A 19,730-nucleotide genomic window follows, 5' to 3' on the forward strand; every position below is an offset into this window, starting at 1 on the left:
TTCTTTGCATCCAACTCACTGACCTTTGTTTCCAGTTCTTCTCACCCACATCTCCTTTTAAAGGGCAGCACATATTTCTGTTTATTTATTTATTTAGAATTTATTTAACCAGGAAAAAAACTCATTGAGATTAAAAATCTCCTTTACAAGAGTGTCCTGGGCGAAGACAGCAGCACATTACACAAAGTTACAGACATACAAACCGAGAGTAAGTAGAGGTCGACCGATGGTGGATTCTTAAAGGCCGATATAATAACAATAGTTTGGAGCAGGAAAAAGGCGATAGTCAATTAATCAGCCGATAATTCAATATAGCTAATTGATAAAAACTATATTAACAGATTTTTAATAGCTTTATGTTATTACATGTGATTAATATATGATTCATATTTTATAAAATAATATATTTAATTTAGACTTGTATGTATTCAATATCTATTCAAATCTACATGGAGGATTTAGTTGCACTTAAATATGGGGGAGGGGATTAATTGGTCCTTTACATTTTGTGAGTTATGGCATATATTTATTTATTTATTTATTTGTTTGTAATAATAATATATATAATAACCACAAAATAACACTGATTAAACAAGGCGTATAGTGAAGGGATGTGAACTGTGATTTTCTCATCCTCCCATAGTCAAGCCGTCGCCACTAACCAGCTAGGGATGGTTTGTTAGGATTTTTATCTTTATCTTATCCATACTCTTAAAAGTTCTGTTCTTTATCACTACTAAAGAATGGTTTGTTTTTTAATTAACTTATTTTAAAGAATAAATTCAGAACAGGAAATTATTTATATTTCAAATATAACTACATAAACGATCAATCAGCCAAAATGATTAATCGGTCGACCTCTAAGAGTAAGTCTTGCGAATTTCTCACAGAGTGGGGACAGTAGCTTCCAGCATTTCTCAGATGCATAAATTCACATAGATATGAAGGAAGCGAGTTAAGAATTGCCTTACAAATAAGGCCACGCCAGTATAATCATAGGCTGCACTCAGGGTTCAAATTATTTGAACCTTGACCCAGTTTGTAGTCGGCCTCTTCAAGTGCTTCCTCTCAGGGCTTTATGTTTTTGTGTGAGCGGGTGAACAAAGATGCAGGGGGAACTCATTTTGTGTGCCCCAGTTTCTAGAACCGCGTTAATTAGTATTGAAAATTAACTCTGCAATGCATGAGAACCTACTGTGAGCGTGAGGCCAAACAGCAGTTGTAAGACATGAATCTTCCTTGTGTGTGTGTAAAGGCACAGGTAATATGAAAGGTCCTTTATCATGCTCATTTTCAGTTTCATACTTGTATTTTGAGTTTCTATTTGAACATGTTTACATGCTTTAATGTAAAGAAACTTAAGGTCTTGTTTTCTCCCGTCACAGATGGTCATTACACCGGGACCCCTCCCACGTACGGTTACGATGCGGACCGCGCAGAAGAGCAGCGGAGGCACCACGACATCCTGCCCTACATCGACGATTCGCCGTCATCTTCGCCGCACCTCAGTTCCAAGAGCCGCAGCAGTCGGGACACCCTCTCCTCTGGATCCTTAGAGTCCTCCAAGTCGGTCAGTATGCCATCCCACCACCTCCCTCGGGTTTTCTTTCAGAAATAGACAAAAAACAAACTGGAGCAGTGAGCTAGGAATTTTCTTTTACTGTCAGGGCATGAATCATTCTGTCTTTAATAGCCAATAGTTCCATACTTTAACCTCAACACAGCGCAGGAAGTGGGCTAATCTATTCTTAGAGCAATCCCGATCTGTCAAAAAAAAAAATCTGTCAATTGCTCAGAAATCAAATCTGCCATTTGAGAGGATTGATAAAGGACAATATCTACGACCTCATAACCCCAGAGGCAGTCATCCAGTGAAGAAACTCATCTCCTTTAAGAGTCTGGCTTTTTCTCATCCAGGGTATTAGGCAGAATTACCTATCACTGCCATCACCCCCCATCACTGACTTCATCCTCTTACCCTCCCTCCTTACTCTCTCTTGTCTGCGGAGAGAAAGCCAGTGATCTATGACGTCGGGTGCTCTTCAAAGGTTACCATGGAGAGGATACACACACACACACACACACACACACACACACACACACACACACACACACACACATATAAAACCCCAGCGTCAGCAAAGATGAGAATGAACATGAATGCTAGACCCTGAATCTATTTGAGCATATACACATTATTTCTTGCACCAGAGCATTTGTGAGTAACAGATGAGCGTCCTAGAGCCGTATGTTTGATTAGAATAGAGAGGTACAGTGGGAAAATGTAATAGGCTAATACTGCATCTCTGCTGTGCCCTTGGAGGAAGTAATCGCATCAGTGGTCATGAAACAGTATCAGTTAGTCTCCCCCCCCCAGTCTGGGCCGGTGAGCGAGCGGCCATCAGTCTGACTGATGGCTTGAATCTGCCAATAAATGATGAGTCCCTTGGCTGCATCCAACCTTTGACCTGTGAGCTGAACTCTCGCTGATTTTAATTTATGCAGATCTGCAGAGTAAACTGTCACGTTTAGAGGATACCCGACAGTGTGTGTGTTTAGGGTTGGCAGTAGCAGCATCCGATGGCCAGTTCAAATATATTATACAGCCAGTGATTAACGACAAATTTTCCATGCAGCCAGACATGCTTTCAATAACTGCCATGAAAATGGAGTTGCCATCGTCCTTGACTTGCCCTTGGACAGCCACTCTTCAAGCATTGTCCCGGTCGGTCTCTCTTATTCATGAGTCAGAGCTCTGGTTGGCTTATGGTTTTATGACGCCACTGTGATGAGTCATCACCATCAGCCATACTGCTGATTTCATTTTCCACACTGGCTCCTTTTTTCATTCGAAATCTGACTCTTCCCTGCACTGAAGAAGGACAAGGGGGGGGGGGGGGGGGGGGGGGGGGTGGTCACTAAAGTATGAGGACTGTGCTGTAACAATTTAGCAAAAACGCAGACCACATATGTTATATCATATAATCATATATCATAGAGCCCACTTTTTCCCCCTCCAAGTTAATCAGAATTCCCCCTTTTTTAAAAAGTATTTTGTGTATGATATTAGATAATTGAAAGTAGAGGAATGACAAGTTTATGGTCAGTTTTAACCGGGGCATCCCTAGAATTCCTCAGGAGTCATCAACCATTTTCTATGTTCCTGTGGAAACTCAACCCCAGATTGATATTTTAATATCTAAATCTACCTCGTTTTCCTCGCTCCATCAACCTGTCTGGCAGCATACAATCTGAAGGGCACTCAGCCAGCGTTAAACATGACTAAAGCCTTTTTCTCAAATGAACTCAGGATAACGTCTGACGATTCAGGCGCAGACATTGTATGGAGTTGCCCTTTCACGCATGCAGCACACAACAGGGGATTAACCGTGTTTGACGCTTTCTCACTTACTGAAAATACTCCATTTGATTTAGGCGAGGGGAAGCACCTGGATTGAGTGTGCAGAAGGCAGAGCATGATGCAGGCTCCAGCCGGGTCAGAGTCGGTTCAGAGTCGATTCGTAATTTAGTCATACACAAGTGTTGGTGTCTTCGTGTGAATCACCCTTCATCTTAACCCCCTGTTTTCGTGTTACCCGCATGATAGAAATGTGAATGAAGGAATTCTCTCAGCCGGTCTCAGTCAGACATTAAACAGACTTTAGGGAGCTAGCAGGTTAAAGTCTGTTTTGTATCCCAACCAACTAATTCAGGCAGTTTCTCACATACAGCTTCGCCAGAAGAGGTGTAGATATTTTCAGGTGCATGTGTGAAAGTGTCTTTACTTCAGTAGATTAGGAGGCTTGGAAAGATTGAAATCTCCTTTGTTATGATCCATCACATCTGTAATAAAAAAAATCACTCATGGCATAGCTTGTTTACTTGCAACTGAAGTCAAAGCGTGATGTGGAATTGCCAACATCTATCTCAATTGCAGTTTAAATAACCACAAGTAATGCTGCATTAAAAGAAAGAAGTGTCTTTCTCCTGCAGAACATTATAATTCTAAGACAGCTCCATTACTTAGCAGACATGTGGAGATGGGAAGCAATCACATCGGGCCTTTCAAAAAGCGAGGGATGGCAGAAAAGGATGCTAAAGAGATTAGAATATGAAAAATGAAAATAGTTAATAAAATGTGGAGCAGGGCATACATTGCTGCTCACTTCTCTCCCCTCTAACCTGGCTCTGAATGTTTATATGAGTTGACAGTCTCCTACACTCCATGGGAAAGAGGGAGATGGGGAATAATGTTATTACAGTTGCTGCTGCTCAGTTTCTATCTGCGCCTGCTGAGCTACATCAGCGCACTTGTCAAATAAACACTATTTGTATTGATTCTCATGTATCTCCTATGAATATCATTCGTGCATAAACAAATAAGAAGCAAATTAGAATTAGTAAATCCTTTTAGGTAGAGCCACCGCTAAGGGTTGTGAGCTGAATGAGTTTCAGCGTGCGTTCACTGTGAAACATTAGCTTTGTACTCGACGTGAAAACATAGACACACCAACCCAAATATAACCCATACAGAGAGAATGTATCTTGATGTTATTACCAAAAAAGGCAGGCAGACACCCCTTTTAGTCTGAACCCATAGATGGACTCATTAGTTGCCACGGCAATGAATAAAAGATGATATGTCTGGGTACTTCCTAGGGGAGTCGTCTGGGGTCTGAAAACGATGAATAAACACTTTCGTCTTCCCCCCGCTAGGTCAGTAACATGTGGCTGAATGTTAAAAGTTTCTACCTTGTGATTTGCTTTAAATATTCTTGATGCTGCAAATGGATTCTCGTGTTTCTCGTGTTCTTTTACCAGCGGGCACATCTTGTGGTGGTAAAGAGAGATAACTCATGCCGATTCATTTATTTTTCATTAATTCACAAGCATTCAGTAACCGTTGCTGCCACAGGCTTTCCCTTTAAAGTCAGACAGATCCAAAGCCCCCGCAATGCATCCTAATACATTTAAGAGCAATCATGAATCATAACAACATTACTTATGTACTTTCAATACCATTTTATTTGGACTCTTAATATGGAAAAGGGGTAGCCTTTCTGCTTTTGGCTGTTTTAGAGTCTATACTTAATGAGCAATATGAGCTTTTTCTGATTTTGTCATAAACAGCACAGATCCCCAGACAGCTCTCTGTGATGCATAATGCATGCGTGTCAGAATTATCTTCTTTATGCTTCACCTGAGAAAGAGAGACAGAGAGGGGGTGGGATATACAGTAGAAGTATAAACTATTGAAGACGAGATGAACAGTTAGATGAAGAGGAGGAGAATAAGCTTACACTTTAAATAATGTCTCACTCTACTTGTATGTGATTTCTCCAAACTATATTAATAAATAAAGTAAAGATTAGTCAACTAATAGATCAGTTGATCAGCAGACTGTTGGTTGGACAAGACAGGACATATGAAGATGTAATCTGACATTTTTCACTATTTTCTGATTTATCGACCAAATAATACATTTATTGACATGATGGGACAGATTAATCAGGAATGGAAATGATCTTTGCAGCCCTCAAAGTAATCTTTTCCCCATTCAAAGCCTTAGCACAATCTGTGTTAACTGCTAAGAAGCCACAGCAAAGTGCAACAAAGCCTCTTTAAATCCTGTACACACCTGTTTGTGTAAAGTCGAGTTCAGGAGGATTTATGGTTATTTACTGTAAGTAGAACTATAGCCACATACAGAAACATGTGAATGTTTAGTGCTATTTTATTTGTGCTTATGCAGTGGCCATGGAAGCAGATTTCAGGCCAGTTTACCCTGTCTTTTAAAAAATAAAAAATGGATCTGCTTGAATTATGCTGTGTAGATATGTAGTTGTAGCATTACAACATACATAGACATAAGCTCAAAATCCTCTTAAATTAATAAAATGCTATAATAGTGTCTATGTACAGATGATTTGGGTCTAGGATGGCATTGTATTCAGTTTCAATTTACAGTATAATTTAGGTGTCTAATTAGGGTGTAACTTGTGTGTTTTACTGTCTAGTAAAGACCACGTTATTTCTACAAACTAAGGCTTATCACATCTTATTCGTATAACAGAAAATAAAGTGTGACCCAGGAATTGTATGGCTTGTGTTTACACTGGCACTGAATCCCAAGAACTTTCACTCAGATGGCGGCATTTCTTGATCAACTCTTTCGCTTTGGATTATCATCACTCACCCAAATTTTTCTCCTTTCCCTCTCCGTTTCTCTCTCACTCAGTCTTGTGGTCCAGCTTATCCTCTCTGACTTGTTTCACTTTCACTCCCAGCTAACAGGGCGGATAAACAGATATCCTGCCATTTGCTGCCCTCTCTGTACCCCCTTCCTCCTTAATGTAGTCCCACTCTCTGTCTTTGTCTCCCCTGCATTAAGTCAGATATTTTGCCCTATTTCTTCTCTCTTAATGACACTGAATCTGCATTGTCTTGCTCTCCCTCTCCTCTTCTTTCTTTGTCATTTTCTCTCACCCTTTCTCCCTGTTACCTCTCTTTCCTTCTAATAGCCTGAGGGAAAGGATGTTTCCACGTCCCAACCTGGGCTCACATGCACTCTATGTGTGTGTGTGTGTGTGTGTGTGTGTGTGTGTGTGTGTGTGTGTGTGTGTGTGTGTGTGTGTGTGTGTGTGTGTGTGTGTGTGTGTGTGTGTGTGTGTGTGTGTGTGTGTGTGTGTGTGTGTGTGTGTGTGTGTGTGTGTGTGTGTGTGTGTGTGTGTGTGTGTGTGTGTGTGTGTGTGTGTGTGTGTGTGTGTGTGTGTGTGTGTGTGTGTGTGTGTGTGTGTGTGTGTGTGTGTTCTCTCTGCATTTGCACGTTCTCTCACAGACACATATTTATACGCCAACCTTGCTCCCACGGGAGACCCTGCCTGTTTGAGTTATTTCAGAGTTCATGGTTAAACAAGACAGCCCGAAGGAATCTCTCTGAGTCTGTTTTCTTTCATGTCCGCACTCCTCACTGAGCTTCGACTGGGCTGAAGGGAATGGGGAGGATTTCTTGCAGGTGCAAATGTTGCAAAAACGGCAAACCTGCAGAGGTTTCAAGCTCAGCTAAGAATCTGGAACCCTTCAATTTGAGATTTACAAACAAGTGATATAACAGCTGATGCAAGGAGTAATATGATGTTTTGAGTGTTCTTCGTGACCCAGACACACAAAATGATACGATGTAAAAATGGTTAAGAAAAAAAAAAGGCAGTAAATGTATTGGGCTAATTTTGTTTTTGCTTGTTTGTTTTATGATATACTGAAGGCTTGTATTTACTCTTACTTATTCGACTTGGCACACACTCTGTAGGAATGTATAGACGGACCAGTAGGGGTGGGCTTAGTGTAAGGGATATATTGTTTTACATTATCCTTTCATTCAGCTCTAGGGTTGTTGTGAAAAAAAATCCAATAAAGATATTGTTGAAAAAAATAAAAAGAAGAATAATAGGCACGTACAGGATTGGAGTATATGGTGTGTATTATATTATACATAATATTGTATTGGCTGATATTGTGTTAACTTTATTATTATATGTATGTGTGTTGTTACAGACTGAATGTGACCTGGAAAAAGGTTTGGAGATGAGGAAGTGGGTCCTGTCTGGGATTTTGGCCACTGAGGAAACATACCTCAGTCACCTGGAGGCGCTACTGCTGGTGAGAACACACACACACACACACACACACACACACACACACACACACACACACGCACACACACACACAGATATTAGGCCATATTGTAAGCTAGAATGTTAAAAGCGGTAGGCCAGATGATTAGCCTAATTGAGTATTAAGTATATGAAATGGTTTGGTGATAGACTCTTCACACTTAATTCATTTTAATGCCATGAGATGCATCTGTAAAATATGAATGGAACTTAGAAAGATTACAATCAGTTGGGTGGGTAAAATATATAGAACATAGGGGAGCATTTAGCGGCCAAAGAGTCAGATGAGGCATTTTTGAAGACCAAAACAGAACTGTTTGCTGTTTTCCATGTGACTTATGACAAAAAACATCAATGTTAATCATGGAAAACAAACTAATGCAGTTAATGTCTCCCTTAAGTGCTTACAGTTCGCACAAAGAAGCCCTGCAAAAGCGACTTTTACACGTGTCATCTCCACTCTTTGTCTCTCAGCCTATGAAGCCCCTGAAGGCCGCAGCCACGACGTCGCAGCCTGTGCTCACCGTGGCCCAGATAGAAACGATCTTCTTCAAAGTGCCTGAGCTCTATGAGATCCACAGGGAGTTTTACGACGGACTTTTGCCCCGTGTCCAGCAGTGGAGCCACCACCAGAGGGTCGGGGACCTCTTCCAGAAACTGGTGAGGAAAAAAAACGGGATTAGTCAAGGGGGGCAGAGAGTTTGGGGTTTTTAGTTTATGTGTCTGTACCAGAGATGCACAGGTCATTTATTGAAATTCCGAGTCAAATCTCAAGTTTTTGGTCACAAGTCCAAGTCAAGTCTCAAGCCTCTTTTGGTTTTTATTATCATTCTATCATCTGCTGAATGCTATCCGGTCTGCTTGTAGCTATATCTATAGAATTCAAAACCACCATCACTCTTTTATCTAAATGCATACAGTATAAGCGTTGATTAGTTGTTAAGTTTATGATCACTTTAAACAGGCTATTGCACACACAATGAAAGCACAGATCATAGGGGTAAACATGATGATAAGAGAGGGAATGACATTTAGTCAGTTGTTAATGCACCAAATATATTGTAATATAATATATATATATACATGTAATAAAAAATAAAATAAAGATTGTTCATGAGTCCCAAATCTCGAACCCCAGTTGAGTCTCAAGTCTTTTGAGGACAAGTCTCAAGTCAAGTCTCAGGTTCCTGTGTGTGTGACTTAAGTCTCCATCTCTGGTCTGTACCCATGACTGCAGATGTAACTGCCTGACCTAACACTTACTCAAAGTGACATTGTGCACCCAAAAAAGTATTAGAATAGACATTCAGGGTACTACAGCTACGTTTTCTGACCTACGGACGGAGACTCGAAGCAAAACTACTGCGCTACAGTGACATTACTCACAGTAATGTTGTTTCTTGAATTGAAAGGCTTTCAGAAGCAGAATCTCTCAGCATAATTCAATAAACCCATAAAAGAAATGCCAATTAGATTTTTCTACTGATGCTCTTCTTTATCATTTTAAATGTAGACAAGTTGAATCTGAATTGTCCTTTTCTTCCTATTTCCTCTTCAACAGCCACTCTTGAAATGAGAACATTCACAGGCCTCTCTCTCTTCTCTTACCCCCCCCCCCCCCTCTCTCTTTTCCCTCCAGTAGTTTCTGCCAAGGATGTCAGGGCCAAATGTACACTGGGTCTTTTTAATCATTTTCACAATGGGTCAATTAACCCACAATGAATCATTTGTTAATTCTCTCAGAAATACTGCTCCTCTCCCACTAGTGTCTCCTCAACTCTCCCTGTCTCTCCCTCGCAGACTCACTCAAGCTCAAAAACACATGCATGTACACACACACACACACACAAACACACATGCGTGCACACACACACAGAGGGAGGTGCAGGCAGATTTCACAATGCCGCCTTTCTGCCTCAGGCAGCTGAGGCCATCACTGCACTGTGTGCTTTGTGTCTCGAAGAAGTTGCTATAAATAGTAGCCCCTCTCTCTCCCTCTCCCTCTCTCTCTCACTCACACACACACACACACACACACACACACACACACACACACACACACACACACACACACACACACACACACACACACACACACACACACACACACACACACACACACACACACACACACACACTCTCTCACACACACACACACACACACACACTAACACACACACACACTGCTTAGCTAAGAAATTCGGATTTAATTTGTAACTTCCACCGCCAAGATCCAGCTTTTATCTAATAGTTTCTTTTAAAGCTCATATATATAATTTTTATTTCCTAAAAACTGCTTCTTGGTCACATTAGCCTTTAATTCCAACAAAACTGCCCCACAAAGACGTGATGTCATGGTACTGATGTGGGTAAAACATAAATATTGAGCAGAGTGAGTTTCCACACAGACACGCACACACAATTTCTGCCCTGTTCCCTTCCCCTCTCACTCTCTTTCTCTCTCTCTCTCTCTCTCTCTCTCCAGACTAGTTAATAAAAGTCAGGAGGAGAAGACGCTTAGGGAAAAAAAGGAAAAATGCTACATGACAGCCTTTCGGTTAGGAGGTGATGCAGGCAAGGGATGGGGGGGGACTGAGAGGATGAGAGTCGGATAGGCAAGTAGATTTAGGCTGTCTCACCATGACTCTGAAATCTGCGAGGGGAGCAGATGGGCTCAGGAATCATAAAACATCAGAACAAGGAAGGTGAGAGACAGAGAGAAAAAGAGGAAGAGGTAAAGCGTCGCTGACAGGTTATGAGCATGAGTGTCAGGGAGAAGCGTTTGAGGGCTGGAAATAGGGATAAATCTCACTTCTGCTCTTCCTAGATGCGCACTTCACACACAGCAGCACAGTGAAGGTTTTACACCATGAAAGCAGACAGGCAAACTAACAAACTGGCTTTGAGTCTTTCTCTTGGAAGACAGAGGACCCAAAAAAACCCTGATTCTGTGGATTAATAGAAGAATTATGTTTATTCTAACACAGCCAACCTACAAATTGTTCTGCTTGTCTACCATCCTTAGCACGGGGAAAAGATGCATACTTATATCATCCAACAAACGATTTGTTGTGGGACAGGAGAATCACTCAGATTTCTCAGATGAAATGTGATGCTGATCCTTGATTTCCCCTCTGCTTTACTCAGGTTTTGTCAAACCTAATCGCAGCCATCTAAAAAAATCGGCTTTTAAATAAATGCGGGATGATAAATGGACCATGCAGATGGTGAACCATGTTAGATGTTGGCTCTACAACACCTGGTTGCAGTTGTTTCCTCACAAGGTTTACAGTTGTAGGGGAAGCTCCGCATAGGTGTTGTTTACCAGCGGCCATGCTCCATCACATCTCAATCAGTGCTTTTTCTAGGCTTTCTTTCGGTCGCTGCATTTTAGAATGAAAAATGTTTTTGCCGTAGTAACAGCATTGCTCTGGAGATGGCTGTGATAAGCATTGAGCTGCTAGAATAGATGTAGACTCTTGTTTAAGAAGCATATAAAGGGTCCTAACCTTGCTAATATAGCCTGTTAATAGCATTATATCACAGTAGACTTAAGTGCACTTTTTCCCTGTGTAAGAAAACATCTCAGTCTGTTTAAACTCCCTTACTAACCAAGTGTCTAAATCCAGCCTTTTCATATTATGTCCCTAGTCTGTCATGAGGCTGTTTTCTTAATGTTGTTTTCCGCTGTGGATTACACACACACACATATACACTCACGCAGGACAAATCCTGAACTGAGAAATCCAAACACCCAAGCACTTTCTTTCATCACCCAAAGCCATTTTCTGCTATGATACTGTAGCCGCAGCCACACACCCGGTAAGCCTCCATGACGTTTTTTTGTGCGGCTCTTTGGATGCGGCTGGCAGACGTTCGGGCTCCCAGTTCCCTCCAAAGTCAAACTGTCATGCTCTGAATGGCCTCCTCTGTGGCGCAGATTGTGTGGCCCAGGGCAGGACGCAGGATCGGGGGATTGGGAAAATTGCTTTTCTCCTCGCCTCCTTCTTCCACTTTACTTCTTCCTAGTGTGCAGATGTAGATCCATTTATTTTGGGCTGCCTGAAATTCACAAGTGAGTATTTGAAAAACACACATAGGGACAGTTATTGTTAACACTCACACTTATTCATGGTGGCTATTTTCCCATCTACCAAACATGCACGTGTTGTAACTGCCAGCAATAACGTAACAAAGCGAATGATGAAGAGAAAACTTGTGACTCCACGTTCCTGACAAAGATCAGGGCATGTCAGGAAGGTCAGGCTCGTGCCTAAAAATAGGATGTGAGGGGATGAATGGGGCCAGTTTGAGTCAAGCATAGTTCTTAGCTTACACACGTGTAGTAGCCCTATATCTGTAGACCTCTTCTAATCGGTTTATAAAGTGCTTCACACAAGGCAACAAATTAAAAATCAAAAATAGAATGCACTGACTCAGCCAGTCTTATTTCCTGCCAAAGGTTGTTCCAGTTCCTCAGGGACCTGACTGTAAAGTCTATGAAGTTTTAAAGGTTCAATCTGGTTTGTTGCAAAGTGGGTCTCTTTCCCAGTCTGCTGTTTCAGCTTTGACCCGCTGTACATATCGCAGTTTAGTTTCCCTGTTCAACGAGGGATTATTATCAAGTTTGGGTGCACTTACTTTCAGTTCAACCTCCAGTTAAAGTGATTCAGGTATCTGGCTAAACTGTCTGACCATCCGACTCGATTTTCACCCTGTCGACTTTCATTAAAGCCTTGTTGCCTTGGTCCCAGATCTCAACAATGTGTCATCATTACAGAAAGAAATGATGCCCAGGACTACGAATGATAAGACCTACATTGTAATAAGCCTGGATTAACCTTCAGATTTGGAATCATCTGCTCAGTATTACTTGTGCAATTTAGAAGGACTGAAAATGATGAATATTCCTTAATAGCCGTATGCCAGCTCCCTATCTACAGTGGGTCTCCGTAAAGACTGATGCTCCGCAGGCTCATATGGGGCTAAAAGGTCTGAAATATAGCAATGAGCTAGGCCATGAAGAGCTTTCAAGGTAATAATTCATGTTCAGTGCAGTCATGCGTTCAATACACTCAGGTAAGGGGTATTTGGTGTTATTTTTAGAAGTGTGTGTGTGTGTGTGTGTGTGTGTGTGTGTGTGTGTGTGTGTGTGTGTGTGTGTGTGTGTGTGTGTGTGTGTGTGTGTGTGTGTGTGTGTGTGTGTGTGTGTGTGTGTGTGTGTGTGTGTGTGTGTGTGTGTGTGTGTGTGTGTGTGTGTGTGTGTGTGTGTGTGTGTGTGTGTGTGTGTGTGTGTGTGTGTGTGTGTGTGTGTGTGTGTGTGTGTGTGCGCGCGCGTGCGCGCGTGCACAGTCCATCTCCACTGTACTCTCTCCTCCTCTGGCTTTTGTTCAGGAGAATTGATTGTCCTTTTGTTCACCCTCGAGATGGATTGCAGCGCTGGGAGGCAGCGTTTGGTAGAGTTTTATTCAGCCGTCCAGCTTCTTAAATGTGCTTTCATAGCATCCGCTACACCAATCATTAATTACTAACCCCGGCACAGTGCAGGTCTTGCCGGTTGCTACAGCAACGGGCCTTGGATGCTAGGTGCACCATGGTTACGCGCTGTTGTTGTGAACATGTGGATCTGTGTCTCTCCTTTTGCTTGTTGTTGCTTTTTTTGTAGTATGGAGTCTCTCAGATGCAGCTGACTGTTTATCTCAGATATTACATTTCAGGGATTAAACATCTCACTTTTGTGGTGTAGTATTTTATCAAAGTTACACTGAGAAGGATGAGTTGGACTTAATGTTGTCTGTTAAATATTTGTCCATTAGCAATGTCAAATATTTCAAATAGAACTTAGAACTAGAACTAGAAGAAATGAAGTGACTCACCGGTGCACATTTACAGTAACAGTTCAGACAAAGGTATTTACTGAGCAGGCTACATTATGCTTCTGGGCCTCTGTCTGTCTGTCTGTCTGGCTGTCTGTTGTCTTTCTCTAATGCGTTTTCTTTATTATACTTATTTAACAATTTCACATTTCAGATTTACACAATCCCTCTCATCAACCCCACAGTCCATTTCAACTCCTCCCGGCTATTTGTTCCACCTATATACAGTAGACGCTAACTCAGCGTTTACTGTGACTTTATTCATTTATTCTTTGGGATTGAAAGGATGGATTGCGGGCAGAACAATCACTTCACAAATCTCAGTCACTGACAAAGAATTTAATTTCAATATGTCTAATTTGTTAATTAAAAACGCAACTCCTCTTGTTTCTTTTTCCTTTCTCTCCGTCAGGCAAGCCAACTCGGAGTTTACCGAGCATTTGTGGACAACTACGAGCTGGCTGTGGAGACGGCGGAGAAGTGCTGCCAGGCTAACACACAGTTTGCTGAAATCTCAGAGGTAAGAAGCAGAGAGAAAGGAATGGATAACGGCGCCAAGCAGGGATAAATATATCAGTTTTTAATTGAAAGCTACAGGAATCGGAAACTGTTACTGGTTATCTTCCGCCCAAAGCTGTTGCAGGGGTTGAAGCTGTGATCTATACCCTCATCTCTATATACAACAATACGATTGAGTTTGACAAGTTGTCCCATAATTCCTGCCCACACTATATGATATTCTGCACACTTGTTTTGCTTATATGCAACATTTCTTCCTCCAAATTTTCAATGAGAGACGTTCACTACTGGTTTTCACTAGATACCAGTCTGTGTTGCATAGTAGATCATGGTTACTGTTACTATAATATAAACATAAAACCGTTGGTCTTGTGTAGCTGTATACTATATACATACTATTTATATATATATTGCCAGAAAGGCGGCATCACCTTGTCACACAAACATGACAAAGAAAAATAAGTGACTTACAGCAAAGTGTTAAATTATGTGTTATTAGGGAAAGGAACCGTTTCCGAGAGCTGTTGTTAGAAAGAGCTGCTAAACTGTTTTGTCCCTGATGCACTGTACTTGAAAAAACGCTACCCTATTATTCACCCACGCAGCTTTCAGCATTTCCCTGCACTTAAATGTGCATGGTCTGCTGAATATTTTTGCGTGTGTGTTTATTCAGCTACACACATATGTACATCAATTAAACGGGGGACAATGCAAAGGATGGTTGCTTAGTCTCCTTCTCATTGCTGACCAGGGAAATCTGAGCTCAGTATCACTTAACTCAGACCTAAGATGAGCCTTGACAGCGTAATAAATGTGCACATTTATTCTTTCCGCAGAACACAAGTTTCCAACAGCTTTGGGGGCTCAGAAATTTTGTTATATCATGGATGAACTAGATTTGAAAACACCTATTTTCATGCCTCGGCTCTAGTTTTTGAAGGCTGTTATAAGAAAAGGAACCCTGGTTTTAACAAAGTATTCTACATTACCTACAGTGTTACATTTAACCACTCTAAAGAGGGTGGGAATAGTGAGAGTTCAAACTGTATTACAGCTCTCTTGATGCTTTCTGGGGTTTTTTTCTGTTTGTCTGGCAGCTACAAAAATAGGTTCAGATGCAGCGTTTACAAATAATGGTTTATTGTTCGTTGTGGGAGGCTCATTTGAACTACAGTATGATTATTAAATGTATACCTCTAGCTAAGTCTGAGCTTTTTTTAACACATGTTCATATACTACATTTTTTTCACAGTCTTCATCTATGTTTTATAAGCTCTACCAGTTAGCGTTGAGACTGGTGTCTACATGCAGGATGGAGAATTCATCATTGAGGGTTGTTAATGGCCTAAGTAATGATGCATGACTCTCAGCCATCAGAGCAAGATGGTGGTGAGAAAAAGCTGCTGAGGATGGCATAATTAATTTGGAAGTGGGTGACCTCAGTGCTTGAGCAAGGATAATAACCTCACCATGTTTTCATATTTCTGAACTATACTGAACTGGTTTTTAAAAGCTCTTTTTAAGAGAACCTAACTTTTGTGTCCATCAGAACCTGAAGGTGAGGAGCCCCAAAGACTCTAAGGACCAGACGGCCAAGAACTCTCTAGAAGGTCAGTCACATCATGCTAGTTTTTACTAAATTCTACCTGTTCAAATATAACATACATTAAAATATGTGCATCGTAATTCAGTCTTGTTTTTCCTGCTTTTTCATGTTCAGCGTTGCTTTATAAACCAGTGGACAGAGTGACTCGCAGCACATTGGTACTTCATGTAAGTGAGAGTGAGCGCTGAAGCAGCATCACGCCTGATAATGTCCCATTACAAATCAAGGATCTCATATGTCTTAGTATCTGCCTCTGTTGCGCACAAATTAACCCTAGAAGGCCTGACGCAGGTTATAAAAACCCAACTGGCCAACATTGTCAGAATATAAAATATAATGTAAAATGTTTTTACATTTACTGTATTGTTTACTGTCTACTGTTTACTGTATTTCAGCTATAACTTACAGATCCACTTTGACACTATTGGCATTTCTAAACCATTTTCTTCATCATTACCCAACCCAAATCTCTATGTAGAGATTTGTAATGCTGAATAGTATAAAATATTGGACGGATGGGTCAAAGGCAGAGTATCTAACTGTTAATGACTTAGTTTTACAATTGATTGTTAGGATTCAGGGCCTAGTTTATTACATCTATGAAAAACTAATAACCTATACATACAGCAGGGGTGTATTTTAGACAGAAGTGGGTAACTGCACTGATTATGCATCACTGAGCTAAAAATATAATGTATATATATTTCTCCATTCACCAGGACTTGCTTAAACACACACCCACCAGCCACCCGGACCACCCGCTTCTGCAGGACGCCTTGCGGATCTCCCAGAACTTCCTGTCCAGCATCAACGAGGAGACGACACCCCGGCGGCAGTCTATGACTGTCAAGAAGGGAGAGGTGAGCGTTCGGAGATTTACAAAAACATCCAGGGACTTCAGTCCTGTAGTCCAGTTTTATACCTCACTGGCACGCTGTTCTCCATGCAGCTGATAGGCAGTAGGATATATTTGAACTAAAATAAGACTCAGAGGTGATACAAAGCAATCTCATGTCCTCCAGTGCTCTACAGGTTACGGAGGTTACAGGTTATAGTAAAGATGTAGTCATTTTTCATCAATTTAACTCTCTCCAGCTCTGATGTTGAGCATGATGATGTCATAACCACGCCCTCTAGATGACCATGAAGTCCCTGTCGAATGAGTGAACAGGAGCTGCCAATCTGCAGCCTTAAGAAGAGCCCATGCCCTTATATGGTCATAGCAGGGCTGCCTGGTTGATGATGATTCTCTGTTTGCTCTGTTTCCCTTGTGGCGTCCCCGGCCCTCCATCTCCCCCAACGCAAACACACACACACACACACACACACACACACACACACACACACACACACACACACACACACACACACACACACACACACACATTCACACACACACACAAACACACACACACACACACACACACACTCACAACCTAACCCCAACTGTCTCTGTCATCCCTGGAGATGAGTTGACGCACAAGAATGGATGCCTCTTGATTGATAGCTTGTGTGACACGGCCGTACATAATGCCTTGTAATGAGCCACCGGCCTGCTCTGACTGGCAGATTCCAAGTTAATTATTCATAAATGGAGGGTGGGAGTGACCAAACTAAAAGGCTGTGCCGGCTCCTCCCTCTGCTCACAGGGGGGTCATTACTGCACCCTTTCCACACACACACACACACACACACACATTTTCCTACTCTCCGTTCCATTCACTCGCTTTCTTTCTCTTGTTTGCCTTTGAACGCGCACACTCACCCGGACACACACACTTACCCCTCTTATCCCCCGCAGGCCCCCCAGTTTCATCCCAGTCTGTCCAGACCTCCACACCAGTCATCAAATATTTATTACGGATACATGAAAGCAGCACATTGAAATCAATAGAGCTAATTATATCGTACCTTAGAGTATGTAATATGCCTGAGGTTTTTGTCTACATTTCATCAACAGAGCCGCAGAATATAGCAGGCTTCAAAAGATTGTTGTTGTTTGGGAAGTTGAGAAACTGATGAGGAGGATGATGCTTAAACCAAAAGATTGCTTTAGCCAAGAATAAAAATCATTTCTAGTAGAGAGGATGTCTTTGTTATGCGGTTTTCGTTAATGACAAATTCTCTGTACATTAACATCATTACAGGTTTGATAACTTAGTTTTCTGTCCCTTCACATGTCCAAAGAGGAACTGATAGCGCTGATGGTTAAACTTAGTAAAGGAGTTAGAAAAAGATTATCCTTTATTCATGTGATGTCAACACAAATTTGATGAGTGCAGGATCTGTGTTGACAAAGTTACATTTATTTAGTCTTTTACAGCAGCCTTAGTGGCTGATAGTGATAACAGGCTCACATAATTTACAGAATTACTGTAATGAGTGATATTTTTGCACTTTCTTTTTTTATTGATCTAAGTGTTATAGAGTTGTTTTGCTTCACTCGGCGCTCTGCAGCTGTTTAAACAGTCAGAAATGTCAAAGGAACACCGAGTCTGTAAATATTAGCACGGTGTTCTATCTCAGAGATAAATTAACACTGTTGGTTTAAAGGTGTTAAATGACCATCATTTAAAGGTCCCATATTGTTAAAAAGTAAGGTCTTTTTTTATTATAAAGCAGGTTGAGGTGCAATAATGTAAAAGTACTAAAATCCACCGAGAAATGCACACAGCCCGTATTCAGAAACTGTGTCTTTAAACAAGCCATTAGCACTTCTGTACGGTTGTGATGTCACAACTATACTATATATAGGTAGAAAGTGCTGCTACAGTGCCGTTACACAGCTACAATAATGGTGCAGAGATGCAGAAAGCTTTGATGGCCCAGAAATGAAACCAGCCTTTTTTTTAAGAGGGGGGCTTAAAGAGACAGACACAGATATTCAGACACATTATGAGAAAAATAATGTTTTATGAACACTAAATCATGAAAACATGTTGCCGTAGAAACCCAAAATACAAGTATGAACCTGAAAATGAGTGTAATATAGGACCTGCAGCAGGAAAAGACAAAAATGATCAGAGTAAGAAAGATGCCAAATTGCAGATTTACGAGCTGACCTGAAATTTCACTCTTAACCTCCATGTGTACACAATTGCGAGTTACCTGTGGTTTGTTCAGTGGAGGCATGCAGCAGCAGAGTAGCACAAGTGGCCCCTAGAGGTCGTGGCCCAGCAAGATGAGGGGAGGGGACAAACATAAGCTGCTTAATTAAAATGCAAATGATGGTGCTGCCTAAATCTCAATTCACTTTTACTCTGTGTGTGTGTGTGTGTGTGTGTGTGTGTGTGTGTGTGTGTGTGTGTGTGTGTGTGTGTGTGTGTGTGTGTGTGTGTGTGTGTGTGTGTGTGTGTGTGTGTGTGTGTGTGTGTGTGTGTGTGTGTGTGTGTGTGTGTGTGTGTGTGTGTGTGTGTGTGTGTGTGTGTGTGTGTGTGTGTGTGTGTGTGTGTGTACACGCAACAGTCAAACACACAAGCGCAGAGAAACCCCTTCAAGCATGCGTTCTAAGAATAAACGTGGATCTTTTGTAAATTCATGCCATTACCCACGCACACGCTTTCAGCAAGGCTTTTGCAGGAGATGGTCAATATTTAATCTGGGTTCAGTGCTGTCAGCGTGCTCTGCCTCACGCCGCTCTCCTTATACGTTGGTGTTGCTGATGTTCCGGTCAGCTTTTATGGTAAATAGAGTGAGACTCATTTGTGCAATATTATGAAAATGCCATCTGATGCACTGAGACAGCTGGTTTCTCAAGGATGTTTTCTCTTCCAGTAGCAGAGCAAAGCAGCAGCGTTAGCACAATTTTAAATTCATCAGATTACAGGTATAGGGATGAGCCTCAACTGGAATATGTCTACATTCAAAACAATGAACATTGATTAAATAAGATAAGAAATGTATCAGCAGACACGCAGTGTGTCAAATCCTTCATTTAGTCTTAAAATAATAAAACTCATTAGAACCAAGCATTATTTATTTTTTCTGATTCAAAAATGAATATTAATACTCTCTTAATTCCATCCATTTTGGCCATTTTTTAAGGCGCGAGAGAGA

General features: G+C 41.4%; 1 protein-coding gene across 1 annotated transcript in view; it reads left to right on the plus strand.

Moving 5' to 3' along the window:
- Positions 1-19,730, plus strand: part of LOC310959211 (breakpoint cluster region protein-like) — an 81,040-nt gene that overhangs the window by 47,739 nt on the left and 13,571 nt on the right. Inside the window, exons 2-8 of the mRNA XM_083930478.1 lie at positions 1,386-1,570; positions 7,555-7,659; positions 8,148-8,333; positions 13,962-14,069; positions 15,618-15,678; positions 15,789-15,841; positions 16,394-16,534. Of these exons, the coding sequence (XP_083786604.1) occupies positions 1,386-1,570; positions 7,555-7,659; positions 8,148-8,333; positions 13,962-14,069; positions 15,618-15,678; positions 15,789-15,841; positions 16,394-16,534 (839 nt within the window). The remainder of the gene's footprint in view (positions 1-1,385; positions 1,571-7,554; positions 7,660-8,147; positions 8,334-13,961; positions 14,070-15,617; positions 15,679-15,788; positions 15,842-16,393; positions 16,535-19,730) is intronic.

The sequence above is a fragment of the Echiichthys vipera genome, assembly GCF_963691815.1.
Source record: "Echiichthys vipera genome assembly, chromosome: 16".
Classification (NCBI taxonomy): Eukaryota; Metazoa; Chordata; class Actinopteri; order Perciformes; family Trachinidae; genus Echiichthys; species Echiichthys vipera.